Raw genomic sequence first — 22,699 nt, forward strand, 5'->3', positions numbered from 1 at the left:
CCCCGCTGTGCTGGGCTCAGCAGTTCCAGGGGCTCTGGTTGAGGCTCCAGAGCCTCTCCCATGGGGTCTTACCCCTACGCATAGCACCCTTTGATCTGGGGAGGGTGGGGACGGATACTGTAGCGGATACATCTCTGACCCAGCCCAGGTATAGGGTTCTAGAGTCTCCAGGTTCTATCCCCATCCACACGCTCCCCATTCTAAGACACCCACAGGCCACTGCCTCAGCCCTCCCAGTCAGTTCCTGATCCCCCTTTTCTGTGAGGATAGCCTTCCCTCCAGGAATACTATTTCCTCTTTCTGGAAAGGTGGGAAGAAGTACCATTCATTTCCTCTGTCTCCTCCTTCAGATGTGTTCTCTTGGTCTTTCTGGGATTTGCTCTTTCCCTCTCTCTCTCGTCCTGTGTCCCCTCTCTCCTCCTTCTCTTTCCCCTCCTTCTTGCCTTGCCTGTCCCCACTTTCCTTTCCCTAACATCTCTTGTAGGGTAGGACTGGTAAGAGGGACCACAACCCAGGTACTTGATCCCCCAGCTCCCATAAAGGCCTGGTCAGGCCACTGCTGGCTAAAGCACTTGCCCAGCGAAAACTGCAACAGTTGTCAGGTTCGTGCCCCCACCTGTGCCATGGGCTAGCTCTGGGGGAGGGGAAGAGGACACCTACAGCTCAACCCAGCCCCACAGGCCACCACTGGGTCGCCCCTCCCTACTTCACAGGCCCCTCACATGGGCACAGGCAGGCTAGGTGTCCTGACTCCAGCTTCTGGTCCTGTCCTCTGCCAGGGGGGTCTTAGATCCATGACAAAACTCTAGGCAGACACAAGGGAGCATCAGAAATGCTGTTTATTTCTCTGCCACCCCCAGGCTGGCTGGCGACTCCTGGAGGGGCAGGCTACAGATGCATACCTGGAGGGAAAGGCGGGGCAGGTATCCAGGATGGAGAGAGGAAGAGAGGGGATGAACGCCATCCTAGATCCTCCAGTTCTGTCTGAGGTGAGGGCACAGGCTCCCAAGCCCTCAAGTCATCAGAGAACAAACACCAAAGGTCAGCAGGAGCTCAAGCAGGTCACCGAGAGCCTCAGAGCCACATGGGCCACTTCCTCTACATCTGACTCCTCCCTCTTGTGCCAAGCCTGCTGCAGGCTACCTCCCTGCCCAGCCCCAACCCCCACCCACAGCCTTTGCCAGCTTGTCAGTCCCAGTGCCTGGAATTTCATCAGTGAGGCTCCATCCAGTTGGTTAGGGCATCACCTCATCAGCACGCTACCACCAAGAGAGGAATGCAGGCAATGTGGTTAGCAGCAATCAGCACCTTAGACAGGGAGTTATGGGATCAAATCCTGTCCTAGTCACTAGCTTTGAGCAAGTCTAGAAGTTGGGGTGGTGAGTGTTCTAGAAGGGATGAGAGGGGGAGGTCAGAAAATGGGAGGTTGCCAACCTCAGACCCGTGGTGTGTGCAGCACTTATAAGAGACAGCCTCGGAGTCAGGGGAAGGAGTCAGTGAGGACTTGGGGCTGTTCCAGCCCAGCCCAGGTCAAGGTGGGGCTAGAAAGAAGTGAGTACAAGGAGGAGGATGCTCTGGCCCAGCAGGAGTAGGCCTGGGGGCTGCTGTGCAGAGACCCCTTCTCCTGTTGCTGCAGCCTCAGGGCCCCCAGTGCGGCTGAGGTAGATGATGACAACATTGTCCTCTGGACCTGATGGCTGCACCTCATTGTCAACCGTGTAGCAGCCCTTCCCCTCGGCTGCTTTGCCGTGGAACCTGCGCCCCAGCGCATCCTCGCCACCCTCGCCCGGGGTGGCCAGTGCCACGTTCACTGAGCTCTCCGCACTGCCCAGCTCATTGGTGGCCAGGCAGCTGTAGGTGCCCTCCTCCAGCTTGCCAAAGTCGGGGATGAGCAGACTGCCATTGGCAAAGGCCTGGAAGCGCGGCCGGACGCTGGCTGCCAGGGCACCTGGCAGGGCGCGCCCATCGGCACCCACATTGGGACTGGCAATCTCCACAGTGCCCCTGGGGGTCTGGATGTGCCAGTGAAGCTGGGGGGCTGGCTGCCCATCCACATCACAGTGGAGTGCCAGCACGAAGCCAGGCTGTAGCTCGGCTCCGTCCTGGCTGGGCTGGTACGTGAGCTGCACTGAAGGTGCCGAGCAAGGCAGCGGCAGCAGGCGGTTTAGCCGTGTGCCCTTGAGCACATGGGGTGAAGTGCAGGTGATGTTATCCTGCTCCGGGATGGACACAGCCGTGGTCAGGGCCCATGTCTTGAACCACATAATGCTGCAGGTACAGTCGAAGGGGTTATCGTTGATCTGCAGGTGGGACAGCGCAGTGAGTGGTTCAAAGGTGCCCTCTGCTAGCGTGTGCAAGCGGTTGTGATTGAGCTGCAGGGAGCGCAGGGCACGAAGGCTGCGGAAGGCGTCTCGGGGGATGAAGGTCAGCTCGTTGCTGTCCATCTTGAGCAACTGGAGGGCGCTGAGGTTGTGCAGGTCACTCCAGGCAAAGTCAGAGATGAGGTTGTGGCTGAGGTCCAGGCTCTTGAGATGGCCCAGAGGGGCCAGGGCACCAGCGGCCACTGTGCGGATCTCGTTGTGTGCCAGCCACAGCGACTGCAGCAAGAGCACCTCCCTGAAGGCCCCCTCTGGCAGGCTGGGCAGCCTGTTGGCTGACAGACTCAACGTGGTCACGTTGGCCGGGAAGCCGGGTGGCACAGCCTCCAGGTCACGGTAGGCACAGTCGGCAATCTGGAAGCCATACTTTTCCCCGCAGTCGCAGGGCTTGGGACAGGCCTGCACCAAGCCCACGAGGACCACCCAGCACAGCAAACACAGCTCCTGCATCCTAACTCCTGCAGAGAAAGACATGCCACCAACGTGACCCTGAGGACCCGCAGGAGGCATTTGTCTCTCTCAGCATCCCAGCCCAGAGCGCCTCCCCATCAGAAGGTCCTGCCCCACGTAATCCAGCCAAGACCCAACACCACCTAGCCCACCACCCCCATTCTATAGAAGGGGAAACTGAGGCCCAAAGAGGGTCCAGGACTTGCCCGAGGTCATGCAGTCAGAAGGGCTGAAGACAGGATGGAAGAGGACCCCAGCTCCTTCTCTGAGCAGAGAGCTCTCCTTGCCTTGGCCAGCTCCTAGCTGATTTTATGACTTGAAATCTGTTTTCCAGCCGCCCCCTCCCCCGGCACTCAGCAGAACCTCCCTCCTGCCCTCCCACATCCTGGCCACAGTCCCTCCCACTGGAGCCCCCCCATAGGTATGCTTGGCCCTGGCCTAGACAAGGCGCCTTGTGCAGTGCACACCACCCCCGTCCACCCCACCCACTGCTCTCCTGCTCCTACCGGCCGTGACCGCAGCAGACACCAGACCCTTTCTGCAGAATCACACCCTTGGCCTGTTCAGTTCAAACTACGCCAGGCAGCTGCCTAAATAAACCCCTACCAGGACCTCTCAGCTGGCTTGGGTGAGGCCAGTGGCTCAGCCCGAATACTGCTGGGATTTCCGGGGCTGCGGCTGCTAGAGGGACAGACGCCCCCTGGACAGTTCCAAGCAAAGGATTGTCCCAAGCACCCCAAACCCACAGGAAAGCACTTGGGGGAGCCCAGCCCCTGTGTCCAACAGGCTGCCTTTTCCTCTCACTTGTCCTCGGAGCCCTCTTCCCGCCGGCTTACCTCAGGCTACTCTTTCGGAGTCAAGCAGAGCCTCTTCTAAGACGGAACCCAAAGCAACAAAGGACTGAGTTCGCCCTGGACAGTCTTCAGGGCCAAGGGAAGATGAGGCTCCAGGAGGAAGGACAGCCTGGTCCCTGCCCCACCTTCAGTCTGCAAGCCTGGGCCTGCCCTTTTCGTCCCGGGACAGGGTGCCTGAGAAGGTCTGCAGAGAGGAGGCTGCAGGAAGGGAGCCCAGGCAGCCCGTAAACTCCCTCCTTCCGGCCAAACAACTGCTTCTCTGCAGCAACAAGGACCCGTGTTTCATAAGTGACACCAGAAACTTGGGGGAGAAATTGCCAGATTTTTTTATGTTGTTTCTCTCTCTCTCTCTCTCTCTCTCTCTCTCTCTCACTTTTAGCAGCTTCAACTTCCTTAAAGACACAGCACTAGCTGGACAGGACCCAAGAAGAGATGCGGCCAGAAGGATTTTTACAGGGCGGGGGAAGGCTGAGAAATCAAATCCCAGGGAAGGTGGGAGCCTTCTAACCTCACTTTGAACAAGAAAGAAAGTATGTGTGTGTTGGAGGGGGGGTATTCTCCAAGCTGGGACCACGTGAGGGATTGTGTGTACCCTTGTGTGTGCATGTCCGAGGGTGGGCGTGATATCTCTGTGTGTGGTGGAGTTTGTACGTGTATTTGTGTGGATGTGGGTGAGAGACCATGCATGTGTGAATCTGTGTGTTTGGGAATGTTTGAGTATGTATATTTGTGTAGGTGTGAGGCTGAGTCTTTGTGTGTTTGTGTCTCTGTGTCTGTGTGGGTGTGCCTGAGTCTGTATGTATATTTGGGCATGTGTGCATGTGCGTGTGTGTGTGTTTGTGTACAACTGAATGTGTGTCTCTGGGACTGTTCGTGTAGGTGATGGGTATGTTCCAGTGAAAAGCTGAAGCCAAGGAGTGTAAACACCCACCATGCTCCAAAGCCTCGGTGAGAAGCCAAAACGTTAGGCCTGTTTTTGTAAGAACACATCCTCGTTGCCGGCAGCAGGCCTGCCTGCTGCCTCTGAGGCTGGGCTGCCCTAAACACATGTTATTGCCCTGGGAGGTCCCCAGGCTTCGAGGCTCTAGCCCTGGCTCCCCACTTTGCTGGGAGGGGAGGGCAGGGAAGCAGGCAAGAGGGTGCTTGGGTTCCAACCAGGTAAGAGAAACCTTTGGACCGGGACCAGCTGGGCTTCAGCTTCCTGACTGGGATTCTGAGACACCCTGGCTTCCCACAAGGCTTGAAACCCCACTCGTGGGTACTGCAAATTTGCAAAGGCAGCATCGCTCTCAGCTCCGCGGTCCCAAAGCTCACTGCCTCCGGTGTGGCGGGGGCGGGGGATGCTTGCATCCAGTGCCTGTTTCATGTATGTATTTTATTTCTCTGAGGATAATAATAGCCTCTTTTATTATGACTTTTTTTGAGCTTCCTTCTATCTGCATTGTCAGATTCCTTCAAGTTGCATTTTTTTTTTTTTCTGTTAGCTAACTTGTTTGGGACTCTTGTCTTTCCTATTAGAGGTTTTCTCAGTTAATTCACTAGACAGAAATGTAGTCCCATGTGTTTAATGGTAGACCCTCTGCTAGAGGGGAAGCCTGTTGAAGGCAGACATATTGTTCCTCCCAGTTGTTAATCCCTGGCACAGAGAAGATGCTCAATAAATACCTCTTGCCGCAATGAATGGGCAGGTAGGATGGGCATCAGATGCCAGAAACAAAAGCACTTTGGGGGTTACCTTCCCCATCTCCTTGTTTTACAGATAGGGACTCTGGGCCCAGATTGGGTTCCTTAGGACAGGTCATTTTTTTTTTTTTGTCTTTTCTAGGGCCACTTCCGTGGCATATGGAGGTTCCCAGGCTAGGGGTCGAATCGGAGCTGTAGCCACTGGTCTATACCAGAGCCTCTGAGCCTCGTCTGCGACCTACACCACAGCTCATGGCAACACCGGATCCTTAACCCACTGAGCAAGGCCAGGGATCAAACCCGCAACCTCATGGTTCCTAGTCAGATTCCTTAACCACTGCGCCACGACGGGAACTCCCAGGACAGGACATTTTAAAAATAGTTCAGGGAGGGAGTTCCCGTCGTGGCTCAGTGGTTAACGAATCCGACTGGGAACCATGAGGTTGCGGGTTCGATCCCTGGGCTCTCTCAGTGGTTAAGGATCCAGCGTTGCCATGAGCTGTGGTGTAGGTCGCAGACACAGCTCAGATCTCACGTCGTTGTGCTGTGGCATAGGCCGGTGGCTACAGCTCTGATTAGACCCCTAGACTGGGAACCTCCATATGCCGTGGGAGCGGCCCAAGAAATGGCAAACAAACAAACAAACAAAAAAATTAGTTCAGGGAGTTCCCATTGTGGCCCAGCGGTAACAAACCTGACTAGTATCCATGAGGATGCAGGTTCAATTCCTGGCCTTGCTCAGTGGGTTAAGGATCCAGCGTTGCCTTCAGCTGTGGTGTAGATCTCAGACGCAACTTGGATCCCATGTTGCTGTGGCTGTGGCTGTGGCCGGCAGCTGCATCTCCAATTTGACCCCTAGTCTGGAAACTTCCATATGCCATGGGTATGGCCCTAAAAAAAAAAAAAAAAAAAAAGAGTTCACATGATATGGGAGACTCCCTACACTCTATTGGGTGGGTGGGTGAGTATGTTACTAACCTCCCAGGGGTAGGAGAGCCCTTGTCCCCTAGTCCCCATCATTAAAGACCTTGATGGCAGCTGAATACTAGGCTGGTTTCAGAATCCCACTGCGGAACAGTGGTGGGGGGTATCGGGGTGGGCAGGAGAAGCAAGAGGGACCTGCTCTCCCAGGGAAAACTGAATCTGCACTCACCAGGCTCTGACAGCTCTCTCCCATCTGCCCAGATCCCATCACCTCCTGAGGGTGCCACTGCCCCACCTCCACCAGGAAGGACAATAGGACAATGGCCACCAGAGCCCAGCAGGACTCTACTAAAAAGCATCAGGTCCTCCAAGGAACTTCACAGTGAGCCACGCAGCGCCACTCCCTGCAGAGTCTGAGGAGTGGCGGTACACCTCCAAGCGTGGGACTCGTTACCTCCTAGGCAGCCCCTCTACTCTCCCTGCACTGTCATCAACTGAATGTTCTTCGAAGCCCATCCCACAGGAGGTAATGCAAGCAGGCAAGGAGACAAGCAGGAGATGGGCTGGCTTCCCTTCCTCTTTCCAGCCAGAAGCTGCCTGTGCGCTGCTTGAGCCATCACCTTCTCTCCTGGGCTCCCCTGAGCGGGCTCAGGCCTGGAGGTGAGGGTCCTCAGTGAGAATGTGGATTCCTTGACTGTCTCCAGATCACAGGCGGAGGCCCAAAGGCCCAGGACCGCAGAGCTCCTCTCAGACCCTAAAATCTCTCCACCGCCCCTGGATCTGCAGCTGCCCTGCGACAGTGGGAGGGAGAATTGGGAGTCGGGGAGGGGGAGGAAAGGGGTCTGGTCTGGGAGCCCCTCCTTTCAGTGTTAAAATCCGGACAATCGCAGGCCAACCAACCGGAACAGCAGATTACCCTAGCAGGGGAGGCATTGCTCACGTCTTCCCACAACTTCCCTGCTCCCCTTCCCTAGCCCTCTACAGGGGCCCAGCCCTCTCTCCTCCCACCCCTCCCGCCTCCCCCTCCCACCAGGGTGGCCAATCCCTCTCCAGCTGCTGCGGCTCCGCCAGCCTGACTCCCCCACACCAAAGAGGCCTCCTTCCCGCTAACGGGGGAGGTGGGGGGGTGCTGGCCACGGCCACGTCAGCTTTTCCTGGAGGGCAAAAAAGATCCTGGAGAGAGAGAGAGAAAATAGAGTGAGAGGGACAGAGCCCAGCAGAGAGAGAACTGGAGAGAAACTGAGAGGAAAGGGAGAAAGAGACGGGGAAGAGAGAAAGAACGCAGAGAGTCTCTGACAGCGAGGGTCAGACCCCCAAGGTAGAGAAAGGAAGACACAGAAGCGGGATGGAGAGCCGGGCTCCAGTGGGCTCTGAAATAGGCTCCAGGGGAAGGAGACAGCGGCTGCTCAGATGGGTGGGCAGCTGTGGTTGGGGCTGTTGCCCTGATGCCAAGTGGGTCTGGATCCCAGCCCCATGTCCCTCCACACAGCCTGTGGGGATAATTGGGAAGGACTGGGAGGAAGCTCAGCTGCTCCTGGAGGAACTTGACTAAAGCTGGGCATCTCCCAGGAAGAAGAGTCTGGCCTGGGCCGCAGAGAAGACAATTTCTCTGTCCTATGCAGGAGTTGGACTAGATGCTCTTCCTGGAACCCTGATGTTCTAGAATTTAGAATGAACGTCCACCTTTACAAGAGGAGTCCCTGTGCAGGCCGGTGTTTGCACATACTCCTTTCTGTGTGCACACACATGAGCCTGTGCTGGTTCTCCCCATGCATTTGTTGGTGCGTGCCCATTGCGGGAATGCAGTGCAGCAGGAGCGAGCGGCAACTCATGGTGGGGGTGGCAGGCCAAGCCCCATCTTCTCTCCTGCATCAGCCTCAGGCCAGAGGCCCCAGCACAGGCCTCGGCCCCAGGCTGACCCCATGGTACCCTTACTCCCGTCTCCTCTCCCAGTCTCCCACCTCCTCTCCACACACCCCTCTCCACCACTCAGCTATGAGGGCCCCTCCTCTCATCTCTGGTCTCAATTCCTCAGACCTGGGAACCCCGGAGGTGCCAGGTGCCATGCTGACCCACCCCTGGCTACTCATCTGGCCCCACCTCCACCTTGCTCCTACCTTGGGGCTGCTGCTCTTGCTCTTTCCTCAAACTGGACTCTGTCCCCCTGTATCTGCAGGGCTCCCTTCCTTTAGTCCATGGAGACTTTCAAATGCCAGCTCCCCAGAAAAGCCTTCCCCGACCACCTTACATAAAAAGCCTTGTCATTCTGTCCCTTTGCCCTGTATTATTTGTCCCTCTTCCTAACACTTACCTCTGACATATCTTTGAGTGTGATCCTTGTCTATCTACCCAGTCTGACCAGGAGCTCCACGGGGGTGCACCCTTGGCTTTATTCACTGCAATACCCACCTTACTTGCCAAAGAGTCCGTTGCTTAGTCTGAACTCAATAAATAATGTTGAATGAGTGAGTGAAAAATGACCTCTAGGCTTCTAGAAGGAAGCCTCAGGCCAGCCCTCCCCACCTGCTCAGGGCCTCGCCAGCCCCCTCCCTTCTGTGTGGCACTGCCCTGTCACTGGGTACTCTCCAGCTGGCATTTCTGGTCCCGCTCCTAGCATCATCCTCACTGACCTTTCCCATAGTGAGAAGGGACCGTTTTCAGCAGCAGCTCTAAACTGGGCACATTTCACTGGAATTATTTTTGTTCTTCTGCAGACCAATCTCCCCATTTCCAGAAATCTGGACCTTGACCCAGGGCACATACCAGATATCCAAGTTTCAGCCCCTGCCCTTCCCAAAGGCTAGGGGTGAGACTGGGGAGTGTTGTGAATGAGTAAGTCTTTGAATTAAGGTTCTAGAGTGGACCAGAGTTATATAGGCAGGATCCCAGTCGCTAAGTAGCTCTGGGCAATGGAATAGGACAAAGGCCATTTGTCAGGAGTTGGCTTGAAAGCCAGGATTAGATGTGCATTCAGGTTTAGAGGCTCGGGCAGGGGTAGTTAAATGCAGTATATAAAGCAGGGTCTGGGGTCTGGAATGGGAGGGTAGCAGTGGTCCCCATGCCTTGTTGGACAGTAGAACAGAGGCAGTCAGCAGAGGACTAGGGTGTAATGCAGACAGAGACAAAGGAGAAACAGGGAGACAAGGGCAGAGAGAGAGAAAAGAGAGAGAGGGGAGCAGGCAGGGTTAGAGACAAGAGAGAACCTGGGAGGGAAAGGCCAGGACAGGCAGGAAGAGGATGGAGCATCTCACCGTCCCTGGCAGCAGAAAACCCTCTGGACACCTGCTTCTCATCAGCAGGTCAGGCTGCAGCACAGTTTCCATGCAACACTCGCTCCACACCAACCTGCAGAAAGAGGTCGCAGGCAGGGATGCAGGCTCCTTCTGACCCTGAGGGGCTTCCTAGGGGTGTAAGTGGGAGATGGAGGGAGGAGAGGCGCTCCGGATGAGGCTGCTGCCCTCGGCCCACAGCCACCTCTCGGGGGAAGACAGTCTCTGCAGAGACCTGTGGGAGAGAGCTGGGCAGGACAGAGTGCTCCACTGCATGGGGGTGCAGGGATTGAGCGAAGGGAGTGTGAGCCCAGGTCAGGAATACTTGAGGGAGGAGCCGGGAACTTGAATAATTTTCATAACAGAGTAAAGAATGCAAATTGCAGAACAGAAGATCAAATGGACAGAGAGGCTTAATAAAAAATGCTATAGTTATCTGCCTTCCATCCTTCCCTCCCTCTCTCCATTCCCCCAGAGGCAACAACTTGGAATGGTATCTGTTTTTAGTTCTGTGGTTACACACATCAGGCCTGCCCAGAATGTCTGCAGGGCCTGGGGTGAGGGTACGTTTGGGGGCACACATACCTTAGGTCTAAATATTTAAAAGCTATAAATCCTGCAAACTACATAATATGTTCTATTCTCCTACCTTGACAAATGTACCTTCATAACCACTTGAAGGCCAAGTTCAAATTTAGAATTCTTGGACTCCTTGGAATCCCGCCCCGAACCAGACAGGCATGCAGAGCCATCCCCGCAGAAGGCCCCAGCCTATAGCTGTCCTATTTCTCTTCCCATTCTGGGCTCCATCCTGTTCCACGAGGGACCCTGTGCATATAGAAGTGGACACCCCAGCCCTCACACTCAAGCCCTGTTCACATCCCTCACCTCCCTTAAACTGACTCAGGCCTGGGGAGACACACTCTCTGGTGTGGTTCTGCCTGGGGAGGAGTGGTCAGGATGAAAAGACTTACAGAGGCCCTGGAAGCTGGCTCAGGCTCTTTCATTTGGGCAGAGAATTCCAGGGTCCCAGGTCTTCAAAGTCTGGCCCAGAAGTGGGGGTGCCGGCTCTAGGTGGAAAAGTCCTCTTGAAAAGCATGTCCAGGGTGGAATTGCCAGATAAAATACAGGATACCCAGTTAAATTCGAATTTCAGATGAATAACAATAATTTTTTAGTATATCTCCAATATTATATGGCACATACTTATGCTGAAAAAAAAATCCTCTTTGTTATCTGAAATTCTACTAAATTTGGCAACTCTAGGCTAGAGGGGTGTCAGAGCAGAGCCCTCTAAAGCCTGGTGCTCAGGGCAGGGGTCCCTTCACCTGGGTTAAAATGATATTGATCTGCATAAATCTAAACTATATGCATAGACCACTATGTCCTTTTTCTTTTTTTGTTTGTTTTTTTTGGGGGGGTTGTTTTGTTTTTTTAGGGCTATACCCACGGCATATGGAAGTTCCCAGGCTAGGGGTTAAATTGGAGCTGCAGCTGCTGGCTGACGCCACAGCCACAGCAACACGGGATCTGAGCCATGCCTGCAACCTACACCACAGCTCATAGCAATATCAGATCCCCAACCCACTGAGAAAGGCCAGTGATTGAACCCAAAATCTCATGGATACTAGTCAGATTTATTTCCCCTGTGCCACAATGGGAACTCTTACCATGTCTTGATATAGAAACTTTAGACAAAATCTAGTGACTCTCTATCATGGTTTTAACTGGATTCCCTCCAAAAAGATACGTTGAAGTCCCCCAGTACTGCAGCATGTGATGTTATTTGGAAATAGGTTCTTTTAAGAAGTAATCGATTTAAAATGAAGTCATTAGGGTGGGTCCTAACCCAATAACATTGGTGTCCTTACAGAAAAGGAGCACAAGAGAACACCATGTAAAGACACAGGGGAGGATGCCTTATGAAGGTGGAAGCAAATATTAAAATGATGCATCTCCAAGCAAAGAAATCCCAAAGATTCCTGGCAAATCCCAGGAGCGAGGAGCCCTAGGACAGGTGCTCCCTCAGTCTCAGAGGAACCAACCCTGCCAACATCTCGATCTTAGACTTCCAGCTCCCAGCCCTGGGAGACAGGAAAGTCTGTTGTTTAAGCCATCGGTTTTGGTACTTTGATATGACAGCCTTAGGAAACTAATATACTCTTCTATGGAAAAGCAGGTTTTAGTTCCCTTATTTGCTCCCATGTCCTCTCCCCTATTCCTCCTGGGTTTTGCTAGTTAAAATAGTCTTTGGCTCTTCTATTGGTTACATTTGTGCTCTAAAGAATACCCCTTGCTTCTTAATCCATAGAATGGAGACACCATCTGATGCCTTCCGACCACGTTAAATGAGAAATTGAAGTTCCAGCTGTGGCTCAGCAGGTTAAGAACCCAACAGCGTCCGTGAGGATGCAGGCTTGATCCCTGGCCTTGTTCAGTGGGCTAAGGATCTGGCATCGCTGCGAGCTGCAGCATAGGTTGTAGATGTGGCTTGGATCTGGTGTTGCTGTGGCTGTGGCATTGGCCGGGTACAGCCCTAAAGAATAAATAAATAAATAAATAAATAAATAAATAAATAAATAAATAAATAAATAAAATGAGAAATTTATCACTCCCATCTCCTCTTTCCCTCCCCCTAAGCCTTCTATCTCTCAACCTGTCTATAATAAATAGCCTTAACATTTTAAGAGAGGATAATGGTTAAATGCTATTTCGAAGTCATAATTCTGACAGTTGCATTTTGTCCTTAGGTCAGCTTTAAAAAAAAAAAATCAATAAGCCAATACTACGCTCTCATGCCTGTATGAAAATTGTTCACTGCTGAGCCAAGGAATACATACCCAAGGATTATATTTCCTTCTCTTCGGATCCAAAGTCATGATGCCCAGAACACTCAAAGGGTGGCTAAGAATACATCAAGGTTACATGTATTCAATTTTCTTATGCTCCCTCAGTTGCTCAAAGGATTACCACATTTTCATTTGCTTTATATTTGGGTGATAGCTTTTTTTGTATAGCTTTTGATTTTCCTGGAGTTTCTAATTGCTTTCTTTATTCTTATTGTCAAAAGAATAAGGTTCCTTCACCAAATACTAAAAACAGCAGCTTTGTGTGCATCTCCTTGGGCTGACATTGCCTCGTATTAAAAGCCCTACTTTCCTTAATGACTTGCTTTATTGGCATATGGGCTTCTTCTGTTTATTTTTGCTTTTCAAGCAGCTGGAAGTCCTTTGAAACCCTGAAGGCTTGTCAGTTATGGAGTCCAGAATGAGGTTGGGCGTGAGAGGGCACTAATCAAAGAACCCATTTGAAGTTTCATGCTCCTCCCCAATATTTGATCACAATGTTCCCTCTAGCATATCACCAATGCTGGGGAACTTTCTATTCCAAGGAGCCCCACGGATTTGGAGAATTTTGAGGATCTCCTTCTTGGAAAAGGTCCAACCATCACGAGTCTTTTCTGGAGCCCTGAGCCCTGTCCCAGCTCAGTGACTCCCCTTGGGGAGTTCCTGGTCTGTTGGTTTACCTTAATCCTCTTCCTTCATGAGGTTTACATATGAGATTATCCCAATCTGTCCACCCTGGAGAAGCAGAGATCGGCACTGGCTCTGCTCCCTACTGCCCCCTACCAGGCACATGGTCTTTTAGCCCATGAGGGCTCTCCCCCCAGCAGGAAGGCTGGCTGGGGGCAGGAAGGGAACAGAGGGGAGTAGGGGGAGAGCATCATGATTGACTAGCTCCTCTTTAGGGTGTGTGAGCTTTTAGGCTGGGGGATACCCCAAATGCCGGGGGAGGCACTGCGCTCAGAGGCAGCAGCACCCACACTTGAAATCCTGTCTCTTCCAGGCAGTTCCTCTGACAATTCTAGGGAAGAATCCTTCAGTTTGGGGCTGGAAGGGAATTTGAAAAAACTAATCAATTATACCCCTGTTTTTAATCTTTTTTTTTTCTTTCTTACTTTAGCCAGGAACTGCCAAAAATCGTATCTACCATTCTTTAAAGACCTACTGTGAACCAGACCCTTATACAAACCATTTCCTTACAACCACACAAAAGGTAGGCTATAAGCCCATTCTAGAGATAGGAACACTGAGGCTCTAGTTAAGGAATTTGTCAATGTCTCCTTGCTTAGGAAACAAGGGGACCAGGGTTCAAACCCACGTCTGTCTGGTTCTCAAGGGGCCTGACAGGCTGGATCTGTTATGGCTTCAGTAGGAAAGGAGAGGATAAAAGACAAGTGAAGGGGGAGTTTGACCAAAATCCCAAGCCCTCAGAGGGCCAGCGGGAGGAAGGGAGCAAGGGCCAGGCTGCCCGCTGGCTTTTCTCTTGTGGGCACCTAAGAGAGAGTGTAGATGCTCGGCTGTGAGAGCGACAGGATAAGAGCTAGGATTTATGAATTTGGCACCTGGTGCAGATGAGATCGATTAGAAAGTGGGGCGAAGAGGAGGCTGGGGGCACTGAGAGAGTGTTAGGAGGCTGGTCCATTGCCCAGAGGAAGAGCTGGTAGGAGGGGAGCAGCAGGGCAGTGGGCAGGCGTGAAAGGTGGTAAGAAGAGACCCCATCGGCCACGGGAGGGGCGGTGAAGAGAGCGGGCAGAGAGTACAGTCACTGCTTCTGCGCCAGATTCACACGGGCCGGTGAGAGGGAGCCACTTTAGCAGCACAGAGACACTCATTCATTCATTCATTCCAGCACCTGGGGGAGGGGAGCTTCTGGGATGAGGTGGGCAGGACAAGGCTGACAGCCTGACAGCGGGATTCCTTCCTGGGCTCCCCAGGCCACCCTCTGAGAGTAAACTGTTAGAGCAACAGTGCTCCCCTCCCCCATTCCTTCTTTCCTTTTTCAGAACTTTCAGGGCTGGGAGTGCGAGCTTTGCGGGGAGGGGAGAGTCGGGTGGTCCCCCTTCCTGCTCTTCCTCAGCCACAAGCTGATTCTTGACCCCAAATATACTCCGAGTCACGTTCCTTCCCCAGGGCCCTTTCCACCTGTCCCACTCTCCAGTTTCACTGGGGGACTTGGCTCTAGGTTTCCTTTTTGTCTCAGTTCCTTGCAAGGCAGTTGCGAATGTCTGTCAGAATGGCTGCTGTGAAATGCTAAAGTAATGAAATAGCACTACTCATCTAATAGAATGCCTGGAGAAGGAAACTTTTTTAAAAAAACTCTTAAAATTATCAGGTGCTAACTGGGATGCAGAGCAATTCGTCCTTTGTTGGGGGAATGCAACATGGCACAGCCACTTTGGAAAACAACATGAGAGTTTACCTTTATGTTTTCTGTACAGCCTATCAGTTCTACTCTTAGACAGTTACTCAAGAAAAATAAAAATAGGAGTTCCCATCATGGCACAGAGGAAACGCATCTGACTAGGAACCATGAGGTTGCGGGTTCGATCCCTGGCCTCACTCAATGGGTTAAGGATCCAGCATTGCCGTGAGCTCTGGTATAGTTTGCAGACGCAGCTCGGATCTGGCGTTGCTGTGGCTGTGGCGTAGGCTGGCAGCAACAGCTCCAATTAGACTCCTAGCCTGGGGACCTCCATATGCCACAGGTGCAGGCCCTAAAAAGACCAAAAACAAAAAAGAAAAAGAAAAATATATGTTCATACAAAGGAGTTCCCTGGTGGCTCAGCAGGTTAAGGATCCAGCATTGTCACTGCTATGGTATTATGGTATGGGTCTGATCCTTGCCTTGGGCATGGCCAAAAAAAAAAAAAAAAACCCTGCATGCACATGTTTAAAATAGCATTTTCGGGAGTTCCCCTAGCGGCGCAGTGGTTAACGAATCCGACTAGGAAACATGAGGTTGCGGGTTCGGTCCCTGGCCTTGCTCAGTGGGTTAACGATCTGGCGTTGCCGTGAGCTGTGGTGTAGGTTGCAGATGCGGCTCGGATCCCGCGTTGCTGTGGCTCTGGTGTAGGCCGGTGGCTACAGCTCTGATTCAACCCCTAGCCTGGGAACCTCCATATGCCGCGGGAGTGGCCCAAGAAATAGCAACAACAACAACAAAAGACAAAAAAATAAAAAAAATAAAATAAAATAGCATTTTCGTGGAGTTCCCTCATGGCTCAGTGAGTTAAGGATCCAGCATTGTCATTGCTGTGACTCTGGTTACAGCTGTGGCACAGGTTTAATTCCTGGCCTGAGAGATTCTGTATGCCGCTGGCACAGACAAGACAAAAAAAAAAAAAAACAAACTTTAAATAGCATTAATCAAAATTACCCAAAACTGAAACAACATGAAAGTCCATCAGTTAGTGAATGAATTAAATCAACAGAGGTATGTCTTTATTGTGGAGTAAAAAAGGGATTGGACAACTGACACATAAAGCATGAATGAATGTTGGAAGCATTATGCAGAATGAGAAATAGGAGGCCAACTTTTTAGAAAGATAACCCAAGACAGCCATGCCAAGCCAGAACAAAAATATTCATAATCCTGGGTAATAATTATATAATGTGTGCTATTACTTTTAACTTTTACTATACAAATAAAAAAGAGGTGTTTATTTGAAATTATGTGTTATTCTATATCATTTACTTTCTGCTACATAATGCTATTATTTTTACTTTTTTTTTGTCTTTTCACCATTTCTTGGGCTGCTCCTGTGGCATATGGAGGTTCCCAGGCTGGGGGTCACATCGGAGCTGTAGCCGCCGGCCTATGCCACAAACACAGCAATGCCAGATCCGAGCCAGGTCTGTGACCTACAACACAGCTCACGGCGTCGGATCCTTAACCCACGGAGCAAGGCCAGGGATCGAATCCACAACCTCATGGTTCCTAGTCGGATTCATTAACCACTGAGCCACGACGGGAACTCCAATGCTATTATTTTTAAACAAAAGAATTATCAATGGCCATTAGTGGTAAATAATAGTAGGACTAATTGACATACAATATGTGTGAGAAAATATAACAATATTTTCATATTCTTTCTATCCTCTGATACAGCCATTTATTTTAACTTTTTCAACTCTATTGGATACTTAAATTTTATAGACTATTGTATATTCTTAAGATACATACATGTAAGAGTTCTAAAAAGGAGATATAATAGTATCAGTTAAATGGATATTACCTATACTTAGTAAAAATTAACAGCGACATATTTCCTTCAGGCCCATGCATTTTCTTTCAGCTTCCTTTTCCTGCAACACCTCTCTGAATTGCCTGCAGCCTTTATGACATCCTTTTTTTCCTTTATATGCAGTGGTAGAATGGAGTAGAGACAAATGCAAAATCACTTTGACCTGTGGTTCTGCTTTTCTCAGGCCCACACTGTACTGGGTCCTAGTGTCAGCTCAATGTGATGACATTGTGCGGAATATCCTCTCAAGAAAAAATGTTTGAGCCTGGAATACTTAGGATTTTCCTTACCAGCCTCAGCAGATTTTTGGACATGTAGGAATTCATTCCCACCTCTCCCAAAATACCCATCCTCTTTGTATCTACAAGCTCATTTTGAGAGACCAGCAGTTTGTCAATCAGGTCTTTTGTGTCCACAAGTTCATCCTATAAGCTCTCCATGTCTAAAATGTCCATCATTTTAAAACATCTTGAAGCACATCAAATGTCATCACAAGCTAAACCTCCTTTCTCAGGAAAAATGGTTTTATAGCACAGAGGCAATTTGAACTTGTGAAATTGAACTTGGATTTCAAGTAGCAATGGCAGAGGAATTAAGGAAGTCCTGTTCAACTTGGCTGTCCTTTACTGGTGATAATTTTTTTGCATTCCAAAGCAGTCTTCTTACTTCCAAGAGATGACTCATTTTTTTTTCATTGGATAAGTTTTTGTCACAACCTACACCTAAATGGAACTAGTCAGGTGCTTTGAGTTCATCCTTTTATACAGCTCCTGCAAAGATCATCAAACAGGAGTTCCCGTCGTGGCTCAGTGGTTAACAAATCCGACTAGGAACCATGAGGTTGCGGGTTCAATCCCTGGCCTTGCTCAGTGGGTTAAGGATCTGGCATTGCTGTGAGCTGTGGTGTAGGTTGCAGACGAGGCTCGGATCCTGTGTTGCTGTGGCTCTGGCGTAGGCCAGCAGCAACAGGTCCGATTCGACCCCTAGCCTGGGAACCTCCATGTGCCGTGGGAGCGGCCCTAGAAATGGCAAAAAGACAAGAAAAAAAAATCATCAAACAATGTTGGAGAAATGGCATATAAATTCCATTTCCCATAACCCTTTTCTCTACTCTCATCTTCAATGCATTTCCAAGTTAGAGAAAGAAATTTTTCTGATCCCACACTTGGAAAATATTATTTTACAGCAGGCCAACATTTTATCATCTATCTACGAGACATCTTGTAAGCATATGTCTAAGGAAGCTATCTTCTTCTGCTTCTATAAATAAAAAAACCTCATTAAGTCTCTTCTTCATGCTTTCAGGAAACGGGAAAGTGACCTAAAATTTCATTTTGAAAATCTCAATTTCATAGGTAACCAAACTAGACCTCTTTTTAGCGGTGTTGAGTAAAAGGTGTGGAGGACATTTAGCAGGTAAGATTTAAAATTTTTTCTTTGGTGATTTTTTCTTTGGTGAGAAGTTCATAGAATGGAATTTTCCAACATCTACATTTGCGCTGTTTGCCAATAAGCAGACAGATGAACAAAGTGAGCATTTGGACAAGATAACAATCTTTTGTTTCACATAATCTGTGGTTTCACTAAGCTCTTCAGAGAAATCAGAAAAACAATGTAAAACTCCATCTTTCAACACGAAATACCTCAGAGCCCAGGAGAACGTGTTTTTGTTGCCCTGTTCAGCAGGCTGCCTGACACACCACAGAGCCTGTGCTTATTGGAAGGGCTCGCAGAATCAGCTCTGCCCTGCAAGGGGCTGACACATCTGTTAAGCAAAATTTCCACTTTTTGCTTCCCTAAAGGACATTTTCGTCACAACCTCTAAATCAGGAAAGGTAACTTTACTTAGTCTCATGAGGCCATCAAGAAAACAATTCAACAATAAGAGTTTCTTTACGTGATGAGCCCAGACTCATTCAGTGGCTGTGGTGTTCACTTGTGCATTAGTGTTTTGGGGACATAAAAAATCTTGATTGATTTAGAAATACCTGTCTCAGAAGTTCCCTTTGTGGCTCAGCAGGTTAAGAACCGGATTAGTATCCATGAGGACTCGGGTTTGATCCCTGGCCTCCTTAGTGGGTAGGGGGTCCGGTGTTGCCTTGAACAGTGGTGTAGCTTAGATTCCACACTGCTGTGGTTGTGGTGTAGGCCAGGCAGCTGTAGCTCCAATTTGACCCCAGCCTGGGAACTTCCATATGCCGCAGGTGTGGCCCTAAAAAGCAAAAAAAGAAAAGAAAATTCAAAAATAAAGAAGTTCTTGTCTCATCCCAGACTTGTGATCCATCCCTTCCCTCCCCAGCCAGGCTACTGCACTTGGCCTGGGAGGTACTCCCCTCATCTCAAGGTCCCCTGAAGATCTCTTGGAACAAAACAAGAGTGTGTCGCCTCCCCAAACTAGAGCTGGGTTTCAGGGTGACTTTTCTAGACCGATGCACAGCTGGTCAACTGTGTAGCTGCAAAGGTAGGAGGGGATGCTCTCATCAGTGTAACTGCTTCTAGGCCTTACACATGACTGAGAGAAGTGGGGAAGCCTTCCATAATGTGAATGATGGGTGAGTTTCACTAACATAATATCCTCAGTCGTCTGTGTTAGGCAGGGGGCAGAGGAGCGAGCAGATGCAGACTGGGAGGCAGGCTGCTTTCAGAGAAGAGGGAGCACATTGGGCACAATGATCCGAGGCACCTTTGTCATTGGTTACCTTTGGGCAGGCCTCTGCTCCATTCAGCTGCTCCTCCCCTACCCTCCCATGGGGGAACAAGAAGAGGCTCTGCTGGACTGGAATGGACCAGAAAGAGGTCAAGTGATTGGGAAGAGGCTAGGCCACCAGACTGCAGGTTAGCAACAAGAGAGGCCAGTGCCAGGAGAAAAGCAAGGCCCAGCCTGCAGCCAGATCACAAAGAGGCCACAAGCCAGGTGAGGGGAAATTGCCTCCTGCGGTTAATTATTATGTTTCTAGCTGTTCCAGGCACAGCTCAGAGAAGGAATCAACAGCTCAGATTTAAATGATTTTTTTAAGTAAAGGGCAGAGAAAAATCCATCAAAATTAAAATCAGAGCATAAAAATGCTTAGAGGTGGGGAAGTGTTTGCAAGACCTCTCCATGGAGAAAACCAGTGACTGGGGATGTTCGGTGACTAGGGACATTCAGGCCAAAATTGCTTTGGATTTTTTTTTTTTTTTTTTTTTGCCACAGTGAGATGCTGGTTCTGTTAGACAGTGTCGTTTTCCCATGCCTCTCCAAGTTACAGACACCAGGGAGCTGGCAGAGATGTGGGATTTTTCAGAGGATAGATATGGCATCCTGAAATAGTCCAGAGCCTGGTCCAGAGTGATGAAAAGATAAACAAGGCCGGCAAAGCTGCCAGGGGGTGGGGACTCACCGTAGCAGCAGCTCTGGGGGAAGGGTGAACAGATTTTTGCCGACTGGGCTTTGTCAAGAGCAGCTGAGACTAACAGACCAATTTCCTGCATCAGTCACTAGGCCAGGGCAGGCCAGGCCATTGCTGAAACACAGGTATGTATCCAGTTGCAAGAATTTGGAGACAGTGAACATGGAGAAAGCAAGGGAAAGGCAGGCAGGGAACTCAAGTAAGTAGCAACGATTGTTGCATCTCCGGCTATTGTTTTAGATTCATGAGACTGTCATTATTAACCATAGGACTCCATCATTGTTACCCAGTCTCTGCCTCTTGCAGGAGCAAAGACTTTGAGAGATCTGCTTCTAAACAATGGAGCTCTTTCAGTAAAGTTACTTAAAATTCTCCATTCTGTGATTACACATATTTCCAAGGCAGAGGATGTTTTTCCAGAATATCAGGTAGCTACAGCTGTGAATGGGGAGAACCCAGCTTGTGGGACAAAGAGGGACCAGGCACCAGGTCTCTCAGCCTCCTTCTCTGTCTCCCAAGTTGAGCAATTGTTCATTCATTCATTCGTTCATTCAGGAAACACATATTCGGTACTGATTATGCTTCAAGAACAGTCTAAGTTTGCGGAGAGAAAAGTAAGGGCTATTCCTTCCCCTCCCGAAAGATGTAAACCTTCCAGGTTTCTGTTATCCAGGTTTTTTATCCTCAGCAAATGATGACTATATCTTGACAAATAAACACAAATCCAGACCTGGGTAGGCAGAGACTTTGATTAGAAAGAAAAGACTATTGCTATGGGGAGAACACTTTCGTCTCAGAAATCTTCAAGCGTCTTAAAATCAAACAGAAAAAGAGTTTTCTTTTACAGGGTAGAGGAGAGGCCAGTGTAGATAAGCAGAATCTTTGGAGGGGAAGCTGAATACGCAAGGGGAAATACCAGTGTGATTTGGCAGGAAAAGTGTCCCGCTGTGGTCAGGCAATTAATTCCCAGGAGAGGCTGATTGGAGCGGGGACTGGAGGGGCGGCGGGTGGCGGGGGCGGCTGTTACATCTCAGTGTTTTTGTGCTTTCTCAGGCTTGGGAGAAAGCAGGGTTCAGGGGCCTGGAGGGAAGAGTGAAGCCCACCTAAAGTGTGGTCAAGGCAAAGTAAAGGGTAAGCAAGGGGCAACTGTGGACACTTGGCCCATCTGTGGACACTTTTTTTTTTTTTTTTTTTTTTGCTTTTTAGGGCCCACCTGTGGCATATGGAAGTTCCCAGGCTAGGGACTGAGTCGGAGCTGTAGGTGCCATCCTACATTACAGCCACAGCTACACAGGATCTGAGCCTTATCTGTGACCTATACCACAGCTCACGGCAACGCTGGATCCTGAACCCACTGAGCAAGGCCAGGTATCGAACCTGCATCCTCATGGATACTAGCCAGATTCATTACCACTGAGCCACAACGGGGGACTCCCATCTGCAACTTGTGATAAGTGTCAGGCAGGTGGCTGAGGAGAGCAAGACTAGGGCTGATGAGCTGCACTCTTGCCATTTTCCAATAACCATCCACTCTCACACCCACACGCAGACAGAGCCATAGGGTTCCTATCCCGTGGTGATTTTGATTGCTTTACTCTATATTTTATATTTTTCTAGGCCACGAGCAGCAGCTTCCCTTTCAATGGATAAAATTCAACCTAATTACCCCCAAAGCACAACCTGTAGGCAGAGAAAAATGAGAAAACAAGTTCAGATATAGTCTTCCGTCTCCTAAATAGAAAAGCCAGGAGAAAAGAAATAAATGTGTAACTTGCAGACCATAAGAAGAAAAACAGAGTAAAAAAAAACCTTTACCTATCTAACATAAGGCAAGAAATAGAAGGGAGTGGGTACAGGTGGTAGATAGGACACTCAAAATAAGATGTTAGGAAGAGATATGAACCTATCACTAAGTATAATGAAGTGTGAACAACTCGTTATCAATAAAAAGAAAAGCATTCAAATCAGGTTTTTGAAAATCCAATTATATGTGATTGTGTGATGTACAAGTGTTCAGTTATCTATTGCTCCATGACAAACCAGTCCAAAATTTAGTGGTTACAGGCAAAATAATTTATCCTTTTTCACAGTCTTGGGGGTTGGCAATCTGGGCAGTTTTGCCAGTTTGGCCTGGGATCACCCATGTGGCTGCTGTCAGCTGACCGCTCAGCTGGGGATGGAGGGTCCAGGTGGTCCTCAATCTTTCTGCAGAAATTGGTGATGGCTATTGGCTGGGGCTCTGCAGTTCTCTTCCATGTGGCCTCTCATCCTGCAGGAGGTTAGAGGGGGCTTCTTCACAGCTTGGTGATTTGAGGGGGGATTCCCAGGGGGGTGAAAGAAGGAATCCCAAGATCCCATCTCAGAAGTCACGTGTAGCTTCTACCACATTCTATCTGTCAAAACAGTCACAAGTCCTGCTCATGCCAGGTGTTGGAGTAACTGCAGGAATATCTGAGATCAGATTAAGAAAGTACTGAGCTGGGGATACATTTAGTTTTGGTTCAGTGACGTATACATATATATACATTTATGTGGTTTCCAGCCTCTTCCTTATGAAGTGGTTATTGCTCACATCTTATTGTAAAAATGATATTTGTGAATATTCCCATCACCCACTGGGCTAAATTACCCAGCACTGTGACCAGAATTGGCAAGGCCAAGTGTT

At 49.8% G+C, this 22,699-nt stretch overlaps 1 protein-coding gene across 3 annotated transcripts; it reads right to left on the reverse strand.

Annotated features, from left to right (window-relative positions):
- Positions 1-821: 821 nt before the first annotated feature.
- Positions 822-3,798, reverse strand: ISLR (immunoglobulin superfamily containing leucine rich repeat). 3 transcript variants are annotated; one of them, XM_047796342.1, is made up of 2 exons: positions 3,665-3,798; positions 822-2,836 (listed from the first exon to the last, which is right to left on the reverse strand). In XM_047796342.1, exon 2 carries the CDS (start codon positions 2,826-2,828, stop codon positions 1,542-1,544), a length of 1,287 nt encoding a protein of 428 aa, XP_047652298.1. In that variant the 5' UTR covers positions 2,829-2,836; positions 3,665-3,798; the 3' UTR covers positions 822-1,541. The 3 variants fall into 3 exon arrangements, with proteins under 3 accessions (XP_047652298.1, XP_047652296.1, XP_047652297.1); XM_047796340.1 differs by having other exon boundaries at positions 822-2,867; positions 3,665-3,727; XM_047796341.1 differs by lacking the exon at positions 3,665-3,798 and adding an exon at positions 3,035-3,114.
- Between the last annotated feature and the right edge of the window lie 18,901 nt (positions 3,799-22,699).

This window comes from Phacochoerus africanus, chromosome 9, assembly GCF_016906955.1.
Source record: "Phacochoerus africanus isolate WHEZ1 chromosome 9, ROS_Pafr_v1, whole genome shotgun sequence".
Taxonomy (NCBI): Eukaryota; Metazoa; Chordata; class Mammalia; order Artiodactyla; family Suidae; genus Phacochoerus; species Phacochoerus africanus.

What these genes read in the sequence shown, in the direction of transcription:
- ISLR (XM_047796340.1), bottom strand. Translation starts at nt 2,852, where the DNA reads ATGTCTTTCTCTGCAGGAGTTAGGATGCAGGAGCTGTGTTTGCTGTGC.